Here is a 17,472-nt window from a genome sequence, read left to right as displayed (position 1 = left end):
AAGACCTGAATTATACCATTTTAATAAACAGAGGGGAAATAATTCTCAGAATCTCAATAGTTTTAAAAGTATCAAGGAATAGAGACATACATAACAAAACAAGGAAATTTGTGTCGATTGCATTCTAAGACTTTTTAAAAGAAAAAGGAAATGAAGGATAAATTAAGAAGGGAATATATTAGTGTAAAAGGAAGAGAATGTAGAACTTGCTACTTCTTATAATTGGAATTAATATAGCATTATATATAAATATATGTATCATAACTATTATATATTTCTGATTGTAAAATTATATAGATGTTGCAATCACACGCACAGACACATAAGATAATGGACATATAAACATAACATATACATGGCTCACTGTGTGGATATTATCGCCCTCATTGCATATAAAATGAATGACATTTGTAATGCATTTCAGACTTATATGGGGCTGAAATGAAAATAAATTATAATCAGAACATTTATCTGGCTTTCTGCTTCTCCAAGAATGTCAACAGTTAGTAGTATAAGGACGGGGAAGGAAGACGTTGATCTATATAAGGAGAGAGCTGCCAAATCTCCTTCTGTTGGCAACTTTCCAGAAAGAGAAAAAATAAGAAAGTTTCCTGATTAATTACTCTGGGTCAGAATGTGTGTATGTCTATATATATATGGGCAACTGAGACATTAAAGGCATGGAAGGCAGAAAAGAGGAAAGAAAATTATATACATGCAAATATTTTAAAAGTATCTTTTAATCACCAAACCCCTACATAAAAAATAATTTTTAAATGAAGATTTAAAAAACTGACCAGGTTTCAGAAGGTTCTTAGGATGAATCTGACAATCTTTAAAATTCTGTAGTATGATTCTTTGTATACAACTAAGGGGAAAAATCTTCTCACAATAAGCTCCCAATGCCTTTAGTAGGTGGGATCTAAATTTCTTTTAGGAAGCAGAAAGGAGCTTCCTTCCAGCATCAGGAATAGGAAAAGAAGTGAGAGCATCAGCAGTACTCTCTCTTCACCTCCTAATACAGGGACAAACAAGAGTCAGAACACCTGTAGGATAGTTCTAATGTGGAGAGGTAGGATTGTGAAGAATTTTCTAATGATTCTACAGGCAAATGATTCTTTGTGAAATTTGAATGCCACTTTTCTATCTGACAAATGGGAAATGATTCAGACTCTTGCCCAAAACAAGGGTGATGAGGAAAACCAGAGGATATTTATAAGGATTTGATATTGCTTAAATATCACTCAGCATTTTTATGGTAAAAGATGGATATGATGCTTATCACCTCATCCTTCTGCCCCAAATGCAATCAGAATGAACCATACTAATAACTGCTCTGCAACCATTCTTCTTTAGGAATCTGCACTTGAGTTCCATGTCTGAATAATAAATAGGTTTCCTTTTTCTCTTTCCCTAACCAGGTATCCTCCACAGAGTACACTTGGAGGAATGAGTGGATTCGCAGAGATTTATCTTTAGCCATTATGTGGATTCCTGCAAGGATTCAGGAGTTGACAGATATTGCATCAGGCAGAAGTCTATGTGAGATGACAAAGTCAGGGTTTCAGTGACAGTGTTAAAGTGAAAATTTTCATTAACTCATGCTTTCCACATAGTTTCAGCAGAAAGCATGGAAGCTCTCATGATCCTGAGCCCAAAGTGTTGACTTCCCAAGTCCTATCCTTTATTTTATGTCATATGCTAGGGTCTTTTCCCCAGTTACTCCAGCATTATATATACTCACTATTCCAAATGTTCCCTGTCTTAGAAAGAGTACAGATTGACAGACTCTATGAATGTGCTTTTCTTATAATAACTAGTTAGTCAATAAAAGATGGAAAAGGATCAATATGTGCAAAAAATGTTTGTGGCAGAATTTTTGTACTGACAAGGAACTGGAAATTGAATGAATGCCTCTCCACTGTGAATGACTGAATAAGTTATGGTGTATTAATTTAATGGAATATTATTGTTCATTGTTCTATAAGAAATAATTATCAGGCTGATTTCAGACAAGTCTTTCCAGGCTGATGCTAAGTGAAGTGAGCAGAACCAAGAGAACATTGCCTACAATAACAATAAGATTATATGATCATCAATTGAGATGGACTTGGCTCTTTTCTTGGCTCTAAAATAAGCTAAAACATGAAAAGAATAACCATCATGCTGATATTTAGGGATTGAGGATAAAAGGGAATTATTCTTTGAGAAATCTGCTAAGAGGAAAATTAAGCATAGGTGCATATTTCTTAGAATTAAGATATTATCATATTTTATAGATTTTATTTGTTCTGCTCCTAGATTTTTCCTGGGAAAGGGATATCATGCTGAATCTTTGCTTTTGAATATGATGCCTTAGAACAGTATGTTAATGAGTTTAGAGGTATACCACTATCCACTTAGAAAGCCTAAATGCCTCAATAAATTCAAATTGTTTACTTTTTGTGAAAATGTTATAATTATTTGGGTAGTTTGAAAGAAAGGGTTTGACTGAGTTATGTATTATGTGTCATTCAAAAATAAAAATAAAACTGTGTAAAAGGAGTCATAATCTAATACAAATGAACCACAAAGGCAGTAATAACAAAAGAAACATGGGGAAGATGAGTGGTGCTGGAACTTACTCTAATCAAAAATGGAGAAAGAGGGAACTAATATGTGTAGAAAGGTAAAAACTCTTCTCAATTCATAAAGAAATAAATGGATGAGGAAATAAGGTAAGGGAAAAGGATGAAAGGGACTTTAGAGATATCAAGATTAAGGAATAAGAAGGCAAAATAATGGGTAGTAATAAATTAGAGTAGTAAGGAGGGATAGGACAAATAGAGTAAGAAGGATAGTGAGGAAAAATAGGAAGGAGGGAAATATGTAAAAGTAATCATAATTTAGAATGTGATTGACAAAAATGTATCCATAAAACAGAAATTGATAGCAGATTAAAAATGTGAATTCAACAATTTGTTTTTGGTAAACAAAATAAAAATGAGAGATATACACAAAGGTAATATAAAGGACTGAAGTAGAATTTCTTATATAAAAAAGCACACAGCCATCAAGATCCCAGACAAAATTAGAACAAAAATAGATTTATTAAAAGAGAAAATTGCCATTACATTATCACTAATATTATTTAATATTGTTTTAGATCATTTAAAGTAAGTATGCAGTATAAAATACGTGGGTGTATATCTTTCAAAATGGATAAAGGAACAACATGAACATAAACATAAAACTTTTTTAATGTAAATAATGTTAGATTAAAATTAGTGAAGTAATATATTGTTCATGGGTAGGTAAAGCCAATAGAATAAAATATAACAATTTTACCTAATTCATTTATTCAATGCCATCCTTATTAAATTACTAAAAATCATCTTACTGAGCTAGGAAAAAATTATAGTAACCAAGTTCCTTTGAATGAACAAAAGGTCAGGAACTTCAAGGAAACCAGGGACAAAAAGAAAAAAAGAATAGAGGGAGATTTGTCAGTGTCTGAGTTTAAACTCTAGAATATGGTGAGGATATTGTTGAAGACTAAAATGGATAATTTTGATTAATTTAAATTAAAATTTTCTTGTATAAATAAATCAATATAGACAAGAATAGAAGGAAGGCAGAAAATTAGGAAGATACTTTCCTAAACAGTTTCTCAGGATTTGATTATATTGAAATATTGTTAGGGTAAAGGAAATAACAAGTAGGTTGATTTAGAAAAACAAGAATGGCAACATAGAAAGACTTGTACCAATGAAGGTACTATCCACCTCCACAGAAAGATGTCTGGATCCAGTCACTGGGGAGAGCCACAGGGCCAGCTGTACCCTGATCTGGACAAAGAATGAAGAGGTGGGACTCAGGAGGGTAGTAAACCAGGAGTCCATTTATTCAGTAGTGCACCAGTGCTTATATACCTAAAGTTTACATGATCAGTTACAAATGCTGAAGTATTTAGTTAGATTACTATTATATCTGTATTCTATCAAAGTCAATACATCATACACAGAGGCATTCAGATAACAGATAACAGGATGTCTGTTTCTTTTGTTGTTGTTGTAATTCCAGCAAGTATAGTTTAGTACCAAGGTCAAGGAAGCAAGGAAGTATGAATTTTAAGATAGTAGGAATCATACAGGCAAGAAGTAACAATACAAGTACAAAAAGTAAGCATGAAACAATGATTTCCACTTATCCTACAACGACTGTATAGGAAATAATTGTGCTCTGGTATCCTCCATCCATTGGGCTGCGCCATGAAGATGATAAATATTTGTCATCATTGTTGTGATTTCTTTATGTATACACAGCAAGATGAATTCACAGCCACATATACACCACTTCGGCAGCTAAAACATAATCCAATGCTGTTCTGTAATCTAAACCTCATGTGCCAGGGAATCCAATGATTCCTGTAAATTCTGAGTCCTGCTGCTGTTTCATTAGCAATGACTTCAATGCCATTGTAAGGTTCGTTAAAACAATTCCATGATCTATATGCCTTACTGAAGATGTAAGGAATGCAGTAGTTTTTCTGACTCACCATAAAGAGTTATCCCATGAACTCCTTTTTCTATAGCGTGTATTGTGCTGCAAGGGTATTGAAGAGTTATATGTTTGTACACCTGGGTTGACTACACCTAAGGTGCATTGCCCATAATTTATGTAGGTGCTTAGACACTGGAAGGCAATGAGTGAACATATGTCCCAATGTGTGTGACACAATAGGTGGTGTCCACACCACCTATACAATTAAAGATTCTGTTGATCTTCCACAAATAAAACAAATATCCCTTTGGAGCATATACAGAGATTAGTTTAGTGGTGTTTAACAACTGTACTACCTTTTGACTCCATTTAGCAGATGTATTACAGTTTGGTAACAGAAAAGGATGTACATCTGTATTATTCAATTGGTGACACTTGCAGGAAGGAGTTGTTGATGTAGGGGGCTTTCCAACAAAATTCTTGTACTTATTGCCTCGCATTAACATAGTGGAATTCGGAAACCAATAGCTACACATAGTGGGTCATGCTAATACCAGTCTGAAAAGTAACCATAGATTTTGTACGATTGTCACACATTATACATGTAAAATTTGGAGATGTAAAAGAAAGATTGCCACTCACATGAGGCTATGTAAAAGGTCCTATTTGTGCCATTACTTCCAGGTTGATAAACATATTACCATCTGTGATTCATGGCTGAAGGACAAACCTTTGAATTTGGAGACATTCAGAGGGAGCTCTTAGAACCAAGGAGAGAGATAGGTCTCTATTAAAGCTAACCGGGCCCAAGGAAAAAGATAAGACTTAGAAGGAGAAAATAAACGTTTGGATTTTAACAGCTGGCTGCATTTGGAGTGATTATTACTCTGAACCGAAGCTAAGGCTGCCTCCAGAAAACCTCCCCAAGAACTGCTAACAGAGAACCATTATATATTATACAAAAGAAGAAGAACACCACAGGTAAGGCGTGAGCATATCTCGTGTGCACCCAGTGACTGCTTGCTACATCTGGGGAAATACAGGCAAACCTTCTGCCCCAGGCTGTACTTTACACAGGCCCTCTCACTCCCCTGTATTTGGATCCTTTCATATTACTAATCAATCATCATATGTAAAAATTGTGGGAATTATTTCTTTGTCATTCCGTCTGATGGAATAAAACTGATCTACAGGTGACAAGCCATTTTGATGAAAAATAAAAAAAAAAGATTGTATATATAATTATATTTAGTAAAGTTCTAAGGATGCCTGTGGCTCCTCCTTTCTTTTGTTTTTTAAGTAGTTTTGATATCCCTGTTTTTCCATTCTACTATAGCTTATCCTTGGAGACTGAAAGGTATCGCTGTAGTGTTTGATACTAAATTCGGCACAGAAACTCTGAAAATGTTTTGAGGTATATACAGGCCATTATCCCCTAAAGGGATCTGATAATGGCAAACGCCATAACCTCTGTGGTTGCCTTTGTGGTTTCCCTATCCATAGACATAGAAAAAGTAAAACCTGTAAAATAAGTGTCAACAATCACATGAATATATTTTAATTTCCCAAAATGAGAGTAATGAGTAACATCCATTTGCCATAACTCATTGGGTTTATGCCCCCTTGGATTATAGCTTGGAGGCAAAGGCGGTAGATGAAATGGGACACAAGTCAGACAGGCTTTAACTATTTGCTGTGCTTCTTCTTTAGTAAGAAGACCAAATTGAACTCAAAAAACATGAGCTGATTGATAATATAACTGATGAGAAGAGTGTAGCAGCTTGAAACTGAGGATATATATGACTGACAGCAGTCAGAATAAAATCTGCCACAGAATTACCATGAAATATAGGGACTGGTAACTGTGTGTGTGTGATGGTACACGTAGGACATAACACATACCTAATCTTGATCAGACACAGTTTTGAAGTTGCTGAAAAAGCTGATAAATGTTAGAACTAGAAAATTTTATCTGGGCCATTGAGAAGAGTGACAAAACACCAGTAGCATAAGCTGAATCTGTGACTAGATTACAATCACAAGGGTAAAATTGCAGAGCAAGAATGAGCACATATAGTTTATTTTGCTGGGTAAAGTACATGAGAGGTAACAAACCCTCTTTATTGCTAACTCCATAGAATAAACAAAACATTTATTATTTTTGTTGGCATCTGTGAATACGGTAGGACCTGAAAGTGACTTCTGAAAAGATTTAGTTTCAAAAGTCCATGGCCAAGATATATGTATGTAAGACACAAAGGTAATCCATGATGGAGATTTAGAGCATAAGTTAACAAACATTGCCATTCAGGGAATGCTTGCAAAAAGGAATCAATTTGGGTTTGAGTATATGGAATATATAGAGCATGAGGTATAAACCCTGAAAGTTGTAGGACTCTCCTTATGCCTTTCAATCATATTTGCTGCCAACACAGGATAAATGACTAAACTATGGACAGGCTGAGCCTGGGAAGGAAACCATTCCAGAATTCCTTGTTTTGATGAATAACTGTAGTTGGGCTTTTCTAAGTCTCTTTTAATAATAGTTTGAGTAAGTGCTGTCTCTACTGCCTTCAAGAGCCTGTTTTGCATCTGAGGTTAGTTATCACAGAGAATTTAAATGGGTGTCTCCTCTCAGGACATCATAAAAGATTTCCATTGATCTGTAGTTATGCCTAGTATAGTTTGCAGCCATTGTGTGTCCCCAATTAACTTCTGAAAATCATTTAAAATTTTCAATTTCTCTTTACATAAGAACAATTTTTGCAGGATGAGGAACTGTGACTTAATGGTAAATCTTAAATATTGAATGGAAGCTCTTATTGAATTTTTTTCAGGAGCTATTTGCAAATGATAATGATTTAATGTTTCTATTACAGTCTGTAAACATGTTCCTAGAGATCACGTATTTTTAGCACACCCTAAAATAGTATCCATATAGTATAACGGTATAACTTGTGAGAAAGTTTTTCTTACAGAAGCAAGAGCAACAGTAACATACATCTGACACATGGTGAGGTTATTCTTCATTTCTATTATGAGGTTCCATAGGTTTATACTAGGTATGGAAAAGGCAAATCTATCTTTCTTATGGAAAGGGATAGAATAAAAAGTCTTTTATATCTATTATTCATAATGAGCATCCTTTTAGCAAATTGTGTAAGCAAGGGAAATCCAGGTTAAAAAGCTCTCCATTTGTTCATTTGCTTTTCTTAAATCTGTTAACATGCATCATTTACTTGATTTCTTTTTTGTAGTGAAAATTGGAGAATTTCAGAGGCTAAGAAAGAGCTAAATATGCCCCTGGCTTAGCTGTTCTTCTATCACAGTGTGTAAAGACTGATTTTTTTTTTCCACCCCAGGGACCCACTGTTCCACCCAAATGGGAACATCATTTTTCCAAGTTATAGGTGTAGGCAGCATTATGGGTAATAAGGCTTCTACAGTGACCCTCCCATTAGAAAAGGGTAGTGTTTAATGCCAATCCAATCTTTTCTAACACCTTCCTGCCCTATAAATTTATGGGCACCTTACTGATGACATAAGGTGTTATAATCCCTGTCTTTCCTTCAAATTTCCATTGAATGGGCTGGCTATTTATTTCAGTTGTTGTGGAACCTCCCACTCCAGACATTTGTGCTGGAGCAAGCTGTTTTGACTAATGACGAGGACAACTGAGAGCTTTTATTAGGGTTTTGTCTGCTCATTGAATGATATTTCATTAAAGGCGATTGTAATCATTGGACCATTTTCACTAAGACCCTCAGACAGAAAATACCTTCATCTCTTTTATCAAAATCAGGGTATGTATCTGAATGTTGCAGATCAGGCGAATGAATTAACAAGCACGTTGCTACTGTTTCCCATTTTGTATAGATCTGGAATTGATTGCTCACATTAGTGACTGGTACTTGAGCAATGGTCTCTCCTACCTTTCATATGTTTTTCTTCATTTAGCCATAAAATTTTTATATCCTGCTATTTGTTCAGTTTTTGTAGAGAAAACTGAGAAAAAGGTATGTTACTTTCTATTAAGATAACAGGAAAAGAAAATGAGGAATGTTGGAATGGATGTGGGAAAACTGGGACACTAATTAATACATTGTTGGTGAAGTTATGAACTGATCAGACCATTCTGGAGAGCAATATGGAACTATGCCCAAAAGGTTATCAAATTACACACCTATTGATTCCATAGTGTCTTATTGGACTGTATCCCAAAGAGATAATAAAAAGGGGGGAAGGATCAAAATGTGCAAAAATGTTTATAGCAGTCCTTTTTGTAGTAGCAAGGAACTGAAAATTGAGTGGATGCCCCTCATTTGGGAATGGTTGAATAAGTTATGGTATATGCATGTTATAGAATATTATTCTTCTATAAGAAATGATCAGCAGGATAATTTCAGAGAGGCCTGGAGAGACTTACAGGAACTAATGCTAAATAAAGTGAGAAGAGCCAAGACAACATCATATATAGCAACAAGATTATACAATGATTCATTCTGAACAATGTGGATCTTTTCAACGGTGAGGCAATTCAGGCCAATTCCAATGGTACTGTAATGGAGAGAGTGATCTACAACCAAAAGGGACTGAATATAGATCACAACATCCAATTTTTGCTTTTTAGGTTGTTGTTTGCTTGCATTTTGTTTTCTTTTTAATCTGATTTTACTTGCACAGCAGGAAAATTGTGGAAATATGGACAGAAGAATTGCACATGTTTAATATATATTGGATTAATTTCTATCTGAGGAAGGAGATCAGGAGAAGAAAGGGAGACAAAACTTTGGAACACAAGGTTTTGCAAGGGTAAATGTTGAAAACTATCTATACATATGTTTTGAAAATAAAAAAGTATTTCCCTCCCTGAGGCAATTTGAGTTAAGTGACTTGCTCAGGGTCCTACAACTAGGAAGTGTTCAGTGTCTGAGAACAGATGTGAATGTAGATCCTCTTGACTTCAGAGCTGGTACTCTATCCACTGGTCCACCTAGCTGCCCCCAAAATAAAAAGCTTTTAAAAACAAAATAAAATTAAAATTACTTGGAGTTCTAAAAGAAAAAATACAATTGATTGAAAACTTTATATTTCTAAATAATTGGAAGAAAAATTGAGTAAATAATTTCAGGAAAAAAGATCAAATTATAAATAAACTAAAAGATTTCACTGTTCTGCCTTTTCTTGTATTTTAAAATATATGTCTTCTGAGTTCAAAGCTGGCCTCAGACACTTAACACTTCCTAATTGTGGAATTCTGGGTAAGTCACTTAATCCCAATTGCCACAACAACAACAACAACAAAATGTGTGTGTGTGTGTGTGTGTGTGTGTGTCTTTTAACTTATATGATACTTGAATGACTTCAATATCATTGCAAAATTTGCTAACATACCTCACTGAAACTTACTTGTAATGGAGTGAATAATAATTTAGAAATGGTTAGGTCTTTTTTTTGGTAAATATTCAATCTTAAAGCAAAATGACTTATTTTACAATTTTAGATTCTCATAGATTTTACTTTTTTTAAAAAAGAATCTTCCTCTAACTTGTTGCTAGCAGAGTTTTCAACAAGATCACAGGTTAGATGAGGATAGCAAAGGATATTGAAAAGCTTAAGTTCGCTGAAGTTTCAAGTGAGCTATAAGTTATAACACTATTAATAAAAATATCAGAATCATAATGTTTGAGATAGGTTTAGCTCTTTTGAACTAAAATTTAAGAGGTTGAACTGACTTGTTTTTTGATCTGTTTTATAATAGATGGTAGCAAGAACATCTAAGACTTTACAAAATATATGAAATTAGAGAAAAAACTACTTGTAACATAATGTACCCCTTATGCTAGCCCTTATGAGGGATAAGCTTCACAAAATTTTCTCCTATCTTTTCTCCAGATATTTTCTACAGTCTTTCTAGATCACAAATAGAACACAATTTACCCCTTCTTATATATCCTTCATATATAAGAAATTGATAGACATTTCTCAGTTGTCCCTCCACCAGTGTAAACAGGTTTTCTCAACATCCCTTTCAATTAATTTCTAAAGGAGAAGGAGAATATTTAATACACATTTCCAGAAGCAGAGGTCAAAATAATCTATAAAATGTGAAATAGGGAGGTTCACAATTAAAAGACACCAAAAAAATTCTGAAAAAATGTTCCTCATGATGATGATTGTTACAAATAATATTCCTTCCAATTTCTAAATCATATGATTCCTTGCTCCTCCTGCATACTGACTTGCTCTTATTATCTTCTTAATGATATCTATTCTTAGGAGTGGAAATAGAATTTTGAGCAAGGAAACATCCAGGAAAAGGAGAATCTTGGGATCTTTTCTTTTTCCAGAGGGAATAGAAAATATGGAGAATATGAGAATCAGAAATAATAAGTACAAATGGACTGATGGCTGGGAAACATGCTGCCAAGAAGGCTGATGTGGGAATCAACCACCCATAATATTTATCAGAAATAAAGAGATAAAATGACAAAACAGAATTGACTGAGTAGAAGGAGACATAGGTGCTCACCAACACCAAAATGGTATAGGTGGCTTTAGTCTCAGGAGACCTTCTTGACAAATGGCTGGAGCTGTGAATATGCTGGACTTGCTTATGGTGTCTTTGCAGGAGAAGCACCAGATAGCTGCTGGCTATGACCATAAATCCCACACACAGGAAATCGGGAATAGAGAAGAAAATTACAAATACAGAGATTTTGAATGATGCTGCAGCAAATTGTGAACAGAATCCAATATTCCATACCCTTGTGTTGTTACTTCTTTCTGTATACTTCTGCATATTTCCAAATAAATGAACATTTATTAGAATGTGTAGAATCCAGAAGAAGAGGCAGAAGGGCATAATGTAATTTGAGGCTTGAGCTTTGAGATTTGACCAAATGGAGAAGGTGAAGGGATTGATAGTGATAATCTGAAATGCACTTAGAAAGCAAGTGATAGTGAGAGAAACATTACGGACAACTCGGTGGAGGAAATGAATGACTTTACAGCCAACATTATTAAGGAAAATTTTCAGCCCCAAACCAATCATTGTCTGAGGGACTCCCTTGGAAATAAGCATGATAGAGTTGGCCAAAGCCAAGTGGAAAAAAATGGAATCAATGGACCGCAGCCTGTTGCCATTGAAGAAAGTGATGGTATAATGAGAAAGGAGAAAGACGTTTCCCAGTATACCTGCTCCAGTCTGGATAAAGAAGACAATACCTAGAACTAAATCAAGAAAAATCATTTTCTCACTGATTGAAGTAGCAATGTTCTTAGAGAAAGAGATAGATGCAAGAGAGATAAAAAGGAAGGAAGGAAGGAAGGGAAAATCTTTGTGTCTGTCTCTATGCCTCTCTCTGACCCTCTTTCCTTCTGCCTCTCTGTCTCTATCTACACACACACACATACACACACACACACACACACACGCAGCAGAATTAGGAAGAGAGATACAATTATATTCTAAGAAATAGTTGAGTCATTCAACTGAAGAGTTCTCATTCTTTCTACCCATTTAATTTGGTTGATCAGAACACAAATAAAGGAATCTTGTTAAAATTATCAATTCACTATTCAAAAAAATTGCTGATAGCTTATAATCTAGATGAAATAAAAACAAATATAAAAGAAATAACCTTTATACCTTTTGTGCTCACTAGAAACTAAAAGCAGAAAAACTTTTAATGTGGTTCTCAATTGCTATGTCCAAGAGCTAATATGTAATTCACACAAAAACAAAACAAATTATTAAGAGAAAACAAATAAAAACAAAACAGTTAACTAGAAACAGAGAGAAAATGGCTTCAAATAAAAGATCTCTCCAAATGAACAATCCACTTCTTTGGGTAGCCATCTTCATTTAAAACATCCTGTAATTCTCTCAATATGTCCAATTCAAATGGTCCTATGCATTATTTCTAAATGAAATCATCTAAGCCATCTCTCCCTCACTTAAATCAAATTCACCTGCATGTTATGACATCATTTCCATGATGTCATGGGTTTTAGAAAATAAAGGACAAACAATAACAAGCTACATATAACAGGAGAAAAAATATTTTAAAAAATATAGATAATGCTGATTAATCCCTACAAGCTGGCCATAAAATGTTTCACCATAAATTTAAATGTACTCTCAGGAGTTAGCTTATTTTTGAACTAGTTTTCATTCAGACTAAGCCAGAATTTCCCTCAAAAAATTTTTTTCAAGTTATATATATTGGAACCAATGAGAGTGAGTAAGTCCTCAACAAAAGATCATGATCTTTCTAGTAACCTAATGTCTAGATGGACCACAGGGAGCGATATAGACAGAGAGAGCAAAAATTACTATAAACTCTCTGGAAGTCAAGGTCTTTTTCTGAAGCAAGAAGCAAGAGGCATAGATAATTTCTACCTTTCAATTTTGTTCAGGCCTTTTATTATCCTAAGTAGGCCTTTATTGCACTGGATTGGAGTTGAATAGCTTGTTGAATTGTTTGCTTTGACAAAACTCTGGAAACCTAATCTGATGTCCATGTTATGATGTCAAGCCCAAGGTTATTGCCCTTCTGTAAAAGAACTTATCTGTACTTCAATCCCCTGCTAACTTCTTTAGGAAAGAAGTAGTTAAGCCTACTTTATTGAGTTGAGGGTTCATTGAGAACCATCTGACTTATGACAGCAAATTCATTAGGACTTAATTAGAATGGTGTCTCTTCCCTTATTAGTTCCGTTCAGTCAGGGAACTTAGCCAGAGTCTTTCCCCTTATTAATGGCTAAAACTCCCCTTTGGACTAAAGCACTCCAATCGATAACATGATAAATTTTTACCCTGGTTTTGGAGAAGGTCTAAGCCTATAAATTCTTTTGAGAAACCTCATAACACCAACTCAAAACCCAATACATTTGAAAGTCAAATCAACTCTCCCCAACTTTTGGTGGATAGCATTAGGGATCAATGAAATCCAACATATTTGTGGGGGTTCAGTGATTCTATTCAACAACACCTATCAGAACCCTAATACAGGAAAAGAGAAAGTAGAAAAAAAAACCTAAAAGGTCCAAAAGAAAATCCACATGCACACTTTTCCCCAGAAACTTGCAAGACATTTTTCCAATTAAAAAAAAAAAATCTTTGTTCACCCAATCATTCTGGAAGATTTCTACAACTTTGTCTTATTTACTTTGATACCATTTTAGTCTTAAAAATTTTCGAAGAATATTTATGCAAACAAAGAGATTTTGAAGGAAACTTTCTACTACTCCAAAGGAAAAAAAGGTTTGAGTTAAAGCAAGGAAGTCTGATTGGGATAAGAAACCTTACTTAGGTGGTCCAGCTCTGATGTGCTAGTTACATTTTCATCCTTATGTGGTCTCAGCAGAATTGTAGTCATTGTATTTCTCAATTGTTGAGGAAATATTAATCTTGGTTCCAGGAGATAGCAGGAGAAACCAGCTGGATCTGTTAGCTGCAAGTGAATAATTTCAGAGACTAGCTGAAAAAAGAAAGAACAAGTTTATTTGAAAATATTTTTGATGCCACTCAGTGAAAAGGGAATGTCCAATTCAAGTTTCTGTCTTTTCTTTAGGTAGAAAATACATCCCCTTATTTAGTCTTTTCTTTAAAGGTTACATATCCAACGAGCAGGATTTTATATTTTTTGCAGCTTAATAGCAGTAGCAACAGCAATAGTAGTTGATTACTAAAAGACATGTAAGGATGGAGCTCCTTAGTCCTTATTGCCCATGGTAAGCACAAATGATGGGGAGGACTTCTGGTGAGATACATATGAGATTAAGAAGCCAAATCTCAGCCTCTGCCCTTATATCTGATAATGGATCCTGGATGGACTCAATCTTAGAGGAGTGAGGGGATGTCATGGGGAGTAAATCAATGTGTGACTCAGATCGAAGCTCCGCACCTTTGGATAACATGGAAATTGTAATTATGAAAGTTTGCCAGTATTACAAGTATTGATGAGAATTGTTTAGTTTGTTTAAGTGGTTGGAGTTCAAAGGAGACATGAAAAAGGCTGGGGTTCCAGACTGGTGGAATAAGGTATCTCAAAAGAATTGACTCAGACACATCCCCAAGTCAAGGAGCAAAGTTTATTATAATCATGATGCCAATTAAAGTGGACTAAGTTCCAAAAGAATTTAGCAAATAACCAGGAGCAAGAAAGTAGATTTATAGGAAAAAGATCGGTCAGATGTATCATGTCACTGATATGCTAATTTATGACTTGATGATAGAATTGAGAAGTGATCCTAGAGGTAAGAGTTGAGAACTGATCTGATATACACCTCATTATTGTCTCAGAGACTTTATTATTACTGACCAACAGATTGTTATCTGACAGCCAGCATTGTTTGTGGAAGTACAGCACTTCCAAAGCCAAATGGTTTTAGGATTAAGGCCAGGTAGCTTTAGGGTTATTGATACATCCTCCCTAGGAGGAACATTATATCATTCCCCTTTTAAGCTATTGAGACTCAAATTCTTTTGATGGAAAGGGATAAAAGTTTCACCTTCTGGAGTTACTTCAGGCTGATAAAGGGAGTAGAGCTGGCCCTGCCAAGCAGAGTCCAGACTGCAAAGGGGAAATATGTGACTTGAAGATGATGGCAGCAGTATCCAGGGGATTCTGAGATTCAGAATGAGGTAGGAGTTGGTATTCAGGTTGAACAAGACTTTGGAAGTTGATATCCTGAAGCCTAAAAGAGACAAAGCTCAACAAAGGTTGATAGATGGTTCCAATTTTGTTATTTATGATTGGGGGGGAATTTCACTCATTGCCTAAAACAACCTTGATACACAGGAACTTCCCAGTACATAGGCAGGGCAATAACTTGTCAAATGAGAAGTAACTTCTTTTTGCTAGGACCGACCAACAGGCCTAATGTCTGATGTCCCTCTCTTTGTGGCATGAAAGTGGAGGAAAGTGCAGGGATGGAGACAGGAGAGATGGAGATCTGTCTTAGGACAGGGAGTTCCTCCATATGTCCAATTGTTAGCAACTATTAGCAACTCCATAAATATACTGGAAAAAAATTTCTATGATGCCTAGTCACTTAAAAAAAATCTAAACTATATTAAAAAACACACACACAAATGAAGGCATAAAGGTTTTTATGCTAAAATCATTCTTAAAAATTTTGCTTTTAACAAAATTATAAGTACCAGAAGATGGCAGTATCACTATGGGATAGGCTTAATACTAAATTTTAAGAGAAAAAAGAAAGCTAAAAAGTAGTACCTATTTTTTAAGAAGCTCACAGTCTACTGAGGTAAAAATATGAAAACACCAACATACAAAAGGAGAAATTAGATATAGAAATAGTAAGACATAGTATATATGTATAATATATATATGTATATTATATATAGTAAATAGAGGGAAAACATAGGTATTAACATAATCAGCAAAGGCTCCCTGACAAAGGTGGGAATTTAATTATGATCTGAAGTTATGAGAAATGAATATTAATAACCAATAAATTGTGAAGTGATTCAGAGCTCTTGGTGGGAATGGTAGTTTAGTTTCTACATAGTTATCAAAATTGAATTAGAGAAATACAGAGAAATGAAACAAATTAGGAAATTGAAACATAAGAATTGAAAATTAGGTTGCTAGGATGTGGAATGAGGAAATAAAAATTAAAAAGGGAAAAAGTAATGGGCGGGGGAATCAGACTTGCAAATGTTTCTAAACAGAGGTGGAGAATACTTACACTTGAGGAAATAGTTGTATTGATGTGATCAGAGGAGGTGACTTAGAAAAACAAGAGGGAATTAGAATTTTCAGAGAGGATAGTATTCAGCCAATAGGGAATCAAAGTAAGGGCTTAACTATGTTCAAATAAACTAGAAGCCATGGAAACAATATTGATAGAATCAGGTAGAGATTCACATTCACATGGGGAGAATATTCACTCTTGATAGGTTGTGACTTCGGGGACTCAAGAAATGGGGCATCTAAAGAAGGACTTGCATTTTGGATATAAGAAAGGACAGGTATTGATTCCAAGTGTTCCTGTTTGATAGGATACTCATCTGCAGTTGTGTAAAGACTTTTAAATTCATCCTTCCCAAATCCAATGGAGTTATTTCTCCCATCTTCTTCTAAAGTCCTTTAAAAGTTCAATTCTTCACAAGGAGAGTACTCATGAGATTGCAGTAACTCTCCTCAATGTCAGGCAGACTACACCCCACCTTATAAGGAATTTAATCTAAATTTGGGAAGCCCATACTGTTCTGCTCATGCTTGGGTAAGGTATACATTTTTTGAACTGATAGCCTAAAACTATGGTTAGTATGATGTAGAGATACTTTTCCTATCAAAAGACACTCAACCCTTCATTTTAATATAATCCACCTTCAATCACATTAACTAACTAGATTTGATTGCTAGTTGATGGTCCATAATCCATGTACTCTTCTGTAGCTTATATACACGTCTGTTCACCAAATAACCACCCTATTACTAGTAACCTGCTGGCTTTATTAATAAATGACTAAACTACCCAGAAACTCTTGGACCTTTTTAAATGTCTGAAAAGTAGGATAAACAATAGATGAGAAAGGAGAGCATTAACAGGAGAAAGATAAAGGTTTCAGAAAAGCCAGAGGCAATAAACATCAATCAGAGCAGCTCAGGAGAAGAGACAAACTGAAAGAACAAAGGGAAGAGAAAGGAAGAAGAAAGATGAGGTGACAAACAGCAGAGAATGGAGGGTGAAAAAAAACAATTTTCATTCTCACCAGAAAGACAGAATTCTTAGAATCTAGAGAAAAGAGAAAAAGTCCAAAATGTCAGAGAAGTGAGTTCAGAAGAGTGGGATTTAGAAAAATGCCCCTCACAATAGGTGCGAATGAAACATCTAGGGTGCTCTAAAGGCAGGTACAACAGTTATGGGTTATTGAAAAATCACCTGTAAGAGATGAGATCATGGAGTAGGGGAGAAAATATCAGTAAAGACAGGGATACAAATAAGATTCCA

General features: G+C 34.9%; 1 protein-coding gene across 1 annotated transcript; it reads right to left on the bottom strand.

Annotated features, from left to right (window-relative positions):
- Positions 1-10,741: 10,741 nt before the first annotated feature.
- LOC105750169 (vomeronasal type-1 receptor 1-like) lies at positions 10,742-11,749 on the bottom strand. The gene has a single exon (XM_012547139.2). It carries the CDS (start codon positions 11,732-11,734, stop codon positions 10,742-10,744), a length of 993 nt encoding a protein of 330 aa, XP_012402593.1. The 5' UTR covers positions 11,735-11,749.
- Between the last annotated feature and the right edge of the window lie 5,723 nt (positions 11,750-17,472).

The sequence above is a fragment of the Sarcophilus harrisii genome, chromosome 3 (assembly GCF_902635505.1).
Source record: "Sarcophilus harrisii chromosome 3, mSarHar1.11, whole genome shotgun sequence".
Classification (NCBI taxonomy): Eukaryota; Metazoa; Chordata; class Mammalia; order Dasyuromorphia; family Dasyuridae; genus Sarcophilus; species Sarcophilus harrisii.
This window is presented reverse-complemented; position numbering and strand designations above follow the sequence as displayed.